The sequence below is a fragment of the Musa acuminata genome, chromosome BXJ2-9 (genome assembly GCF_036884655.1).
Source record: "Musa acuminata AAA Group cultivar baxijiao chromosome BXJ2-9, Cavendish_Baxijiao_AAA, whole genome shotgun sequence".
Classification (NCBI taxonomy): domain Eukaryota; kingdom Viridiplantae; phylum Streptophyta; class Magnoliopsida; order Zingiberales; family Musaceae; genus Musa; species Musa acuminata.
The window spans coordinates 3239641-3245014 of record NC_088346.1 but is presented as its reverse complement, the minus strand read 5'-3'; the positions used below and the strand labels follow the sequence as shown (position 1 = coordinate 3245014).

Below are 5374 nucleotides of genomic sequence, written 5' to 3'. Positions count from 1 at the left end.
GTGTGACCACCAAATAGATTGCTTGAAAGATATATTTATGTTGTTCAATTCTCAAAAGTCCAGAAGGGAAACCTAAACAATGCCTAATACAACTTTAAATCATTTCAGGTATATATGATAGAGGAGAAAGGTTAAAAGCTCAGTACAAATTGAAGTAATCATACATAGGAAGCAAGAAAGAGAAAATGGGAGCAAAAGATGGGATAAATGCATAAAAATGTTCCTTTTTTTTTTTTTTTTTTTTTCTTTCTTTTGGCACCTTTTCTTGGCTTGGAAACAGCAAGAATAGTTGGGGGGGTGGAAAGCTCTGATGGCATTGTTGAGTGTTAGAGAGACAGAGGCAGCGCTATCACGTATAAAAGTGTGTGTGGGGAAGAGGGACTCAAACTCCCAGACCCACACGAGCGGTTCTCCTTTGAACCTGTGCTTCCCAACAGGCACATAAAGAAAGAGAGAGAGAGAGAGAGGTTCATCTCCTTGCTGTCCTTGTATTGAGTTTCTTTCTTGGTGAACAGGACTTTGGGTCCTCCAGCATCTCTGATCTTCCTCATTTTTAGAGGTCTGCTATCATCAAGCTTGACACCGGAGCGGCTGTTCTTCGACTCCTCCTTGCCTGCTCACATCTTTGTTGTCTTCTCATCTGGTCATTCCTGGGTAAGAAAATGGCTCCAAATGAAGTGAACCTCAGAGGTGCCGACATGGGTTTCTTCCCTCCGGTGGCGTCTCCATTTCCTGCGGTTGCAGGCGGGGATGACAAGAGCAACAGCCAAGGCGGGGAGGAAGAAGGCGGTGATGGTAGTCCTCATGGGAACGAACAGCAGCACAGGCTATGTGCCAGGGGCCATTGGAGGCCAGCTGAGGACGCAAAGCTCAAGGAGCTCGTCTCCCAGTTTGGCCCCCAGAACTGGAACGTGATTGCTGAGAAGCTAGAAGGAAGATCAGGTACTCGATCATGACCGGGTGATGATCCATCTACGTGTGTTTGTAGGACGCATCGATGTGCTCGACTGATTCATCTTCTTGCTTCTTGTTTCCGGATTTGGTTTTCGGCAGGGAAGAGCTGCCGGCTGAGATGGTTCAACCAGCTCGACCCAAAGATCAACAGGAACGCGTTCAGTGAGGTGGAAGAGGAGAGGCTTCTCGCTGCCCACAGGCTTTACGGCAACAAGTGGGCACTGATCGCCAGGCTCTTCCCGGGCAGGACAGACAACGCAGTCAAAAACCACTGGCATGTGATCATGGCCAGGAAGCAGAGGGAGCAGTCCAACGCTTACCGGAGATTAAGAAGGCCATCTATTTCCCCCTCCTGCGCTCTCCTTCCTCAACCTCTCCTCAACAACAACAACAACAACAACAACGCGTGCAGTGGCGAGTCGACCATCACCAGCACCAGAGATGAGTCTGCTTCCACTGGCGCAGACCTTTCTCTCAGTTCCTTCACCAGCAGGATTGTTCCTAGCGTCCCTGATGGACACATCCCCTCTCAAATACTACTCAATGGTATGATCCTTTCTCCGTGGTTGGTTCTTCAAAGTTTGATCTGGCTGCTACATTCTTTCAACTCTTTCTCCATGGCTTATGGGGTCATCAGGTTTGGTTTATGTCTGATGGAAAGATGGTGGCTGCTGCAGGGAAAAGATGTGTCGGGAGGTTTGGTGACTCCGGTGGCGGCTTCTCCCCTCGTGTTCCTAAGATGTTGCTCCCTGGGGTTGTTGATGAGCCTGGTTGCACCGGTTCAGCTTCTGAGGAGGTTTCAGTGGCCTACCACATGAGCAATGACCTGCCTCGTGGTGAAACAACACATGGGAGTGGATTGACCTTCATTGATTTCCTAGGTGTTGGAGCAACATAAGAAAGATAGGGCTCCATCCTCCTAATGAACAAAGGGAGAAGAGAGGTCAGAAAGAGAGAGAGAGAGAGAGAGAGAGAGAGAGAGAGAGAGGTGAAGGTGATGAGATGAGGGGTTTCTGTTCATTGAAACAGCAGCTTTCCTTTGTTACCGAAGAACTTTGATCCTGTGTTGTCCGCCCTCCTCCAACATTTTTAGTCAACTAAAGTCGTGAGCTTAGTTTCAATTTGCTGGTCAAACCAACAGAGATGATGCTCTCATCCGACTGACCATATGACTACAATGAACCTTCTTATTTCTTGTGATATGGATTGTTAGCTATGCACAATATATGAATCATAATGCATGACGGTATATGCATGCATAGTTGAGAACTACTGACACTCTGAACGAGTGCTCTTTCACTAAATAAGCTGTTTTTGATGCTGCACGCATGATCAAGCCCGACTCCTCATGAGATTGATTGAAACGAATGTTGATCTTTAGTGTGTTATTCTCAAGTCAAATATAGAAATATTGATCTTTTAGTGTGTTATTCTCCCTTGTTTCAGTACAAATTTTCAAGTATATTCCGAAGACAAAAAAATGTGTTAAAAAGACAAATCACTGAGTTACTTGATAACGTTGATACATATCACAACAGGTTTCTTGCCTGTACATACCTATCTTAACAAATAATGGGCATATATATATATATATATCTCTGATGATAAGCATCAATCAAGTCTATACACAAAAACCCAGGAGAGGGATGCCTCTGCGAAACATAAAGAGCGCCTCATCCAAATATTAGGCTCGAATTGCAAGCAGTAATATTAGCCATCCATGAACATAGCAAATTTAGTAGAAGAGTAGACACTCCAAAATAGAGTGTGTTCTATCAGAATACTATTGTCATCTTTGACATCAACTTCAACGTAAGCTTTGCGTGATTGTTCTATAGCCAACACTAGCAACAGGCCGGTTACTCTTATCTCTCTCTCTCTTATCTCTCTTAACAAGATCGATTATCCCAGTACGCACTTTCTCAACAATGGAGTCCACAGCAGCACGGAGCACGCATCTGAATTCCCTCTCCCCTCCGCGACGACCGCGACACGCTTCCCCAGGGGAGGAGCTCTAATTTCCGATGGTTAAAGCAGGGAGATCAGCATTCCCCGTTGGGGCTCTGAGTGCCGCGGTGGGAGCCAGCCAGGCTTCTGCTCGTTTCTGCTTGTGCTGATACTTTCACGTCATGTCATCTGGCCAGGCTCTTTCCTCCCGGTGGCAACTGATCGGTGGAGGGTTTTGTAGCTGGTCTGACACAAAGTCCGGGGGTTCCTCATGATTCTCACCGCCCAATCTGGTAAGAGAGGCCTTCCGTGTTGGCTCCGGTGCTGACTGCAGACTGACAGCCCCCCCAGCTTACTATAATCATGGTGGTGAAATAGTTGCTTCCAATGAGATGTAGCGAGAAGGGAGCCTAGCCACTTGACAGAGCCCATGTCTTGATGAACCTGGCAGAGACACCAGCACTTTAGAGGAGAAAAGAAACAGATCATTAGGAAGCTATGTTTACACGAGTCACATGTCTTCTTGGGAACCTGTGAAAGACTATAAGCCAGGAGACTTGGGTCTTTCAGCAGACCTGTTATAAGTCATAGGCACAAGACTGCAGCCAGTGCGTGCCATCAGCAAAATGACTGATAAAAAGAGAAAAAGTAATGACACCTGCAGACTGATATAATTAAGTTAATGTATGTGCCCTCCTCATCTTTGGTTACTCCACCAAGTAAAGAAGAGTAAAAGAGGGCAGCTACTTTTCCATGCAAAAAAGCATACACATCCAACTCGAAAGGTAAGGATCCATCCACTTAAGCCATGTGTGGTACAATGTCATCAATACAATGAACTGGATTATTATATTATATAAAGTTGTTTGCTTAACTTTATCAGAATAGCCAGAAGGCACTAACCAAACTGAAACCGCAGTAATTGTTGACTTGGGAGAATATATATATATTATATATATATATATTCAAAAGACTTCTTTATCTAACCCCGGTTAAACTACCAAACAAACAGTACCTATGTCATCACTCGGTGGACTCCACAAGCACTAAAATAAAGCATGGAATCTCTCCCTTTCGTAATTTGCAGTCTGCCGCACACAAGAAGCCTACACAGACATATATTCATGGGCTCATCCATTGTACTTTTAGAATGATACGACTGCTACTGGTCGGTAATAATGCCATGTTATATCTTCTAAACAAAATAGCTAAAGTAATAGCAGTAGGTACCGTCTGTTGAAGCCTCTTCTAACACAAACATAAAATAAATAGGAACCTGCAATGACTGAGTGGTACACAGCTATTTCCTGGCAGGAAAACCGACCATGGATGCTACCAACACAAAAGTATCAGTCTCTTGTAGTTGTTGGAACTTTCATCATCCTATTAGACGTCTAAAGAGAAAAGAGCCGACAGTCATAAAAGCTATGTTGGCCTTGCTTGAGATCAATTAAAGATTTCGGTGGTAGCTCTGGGGTCACTCAACTGTGATACAAAAGTCTCTATCAGAATCACTTGCAATACAACATGTGTTGTCTACTAGGGTAATGATTGTTTTAAGTACAGCAACAGAACAACATGATGAGACCAAGATGCCAATCAACTGAGAAGAATACCAAGCATATCAATGAACAGCAGACGTTTCAAAAGATATGATAATGCTACAAACAAATGCTACAAACAAACTATCGACTTTCATATAGAATGCACCAGGATGAGTGCTAAGTCTCAATGTTTTGTAATGATTCATCAGTATGGCATGATACTCCTGCTTCGACAAAAAAAAAAAACAAATCACAACTGGGGAAATGTGATGCCGATTGTGTTCAAACGAGAAGAAAGTGATGAAATAGTTGCTACAACATCATTGAATGACCTGGAACTCGTGAAGTAATGATAATCCCATTACCACATTTTTATGATAAACAACTTCTCCGATGCTAAATGAAATTTCAAATTTGTCAGGCATGCTCGGAGGCCGTTCATAAGCAAGGTACAATAATGACAATGCCAACCTAATGACAATAACCCGTAAACAAACACCCAGAAAATGTTTCTAATGGCAATGATCAAGCTTCTGAAGGGGAGTGATGAGATTGTACCAAAGACATGAATGAGATATTGTTTCATGAAACATATGTTAATGCATAACAAGCAACAAGTGTATGCACTTGGATTCTTTACCTATAGAAAAAAAAGGGGCCTTGATCACCCAGGAAGGAGCATCACCATCGTGTGAATGGTTACTCTCCAGATTACCTGCACCGATCAATCATACTTCTAATACAAAATTTACAATCATTTTTTCTAACTTGACAAGCCTAAATTGGTCTCGTCTTGTTACTTCTGTGTGTGTGTGTGTGTGTGTGTATCAAAGCAATCATCCCAGTTAAAATGTTGAAAGTTAAGATAGAGTGCATGAACCATATTACCTAGCCAGCAAAGCCAACAGTAAGCTAAACAGGTACTGCCT

At 43.5% G+C, this 5374-nt stretch overlaps 1 protein-coding gene across 2 annotated transcripts; it reads left to right on the top strand.

The window, feature by feature from the left end:
- Nucleotides 1-381: 381 nt before the first annotated feature.
- Nucleotides 382-2154, top strand: LOC135623329 (transcription factor CSA-like). 2 transcript variants are annotated; one of them, XM_065126181.1, is made up of 3 exons: nt 382-942; nt 1054-1500; nt 1632-2154. In XM_065126181.1, the coding sequence occupies exons 1-3, from the start codon at nt 663-665 to the stop codon at nt 1850-1852; spliced, it is 948 nt and encodes a 315-aa protein (XP_064982253.1). In that variant the 5' UTR covers nt 382-662; the 3' UTR covers nt 1853-2154. The 2 variants fall into 2 exon arrangements, with proteins under 2 accessions (XP_064982253.1, XP_064982254.1); XM_065126182.1 differs by having other exon boundaries at nt 1592-1728.
- Nucleotides 2155-5374: the final 3220 nt, after the last annotated feature.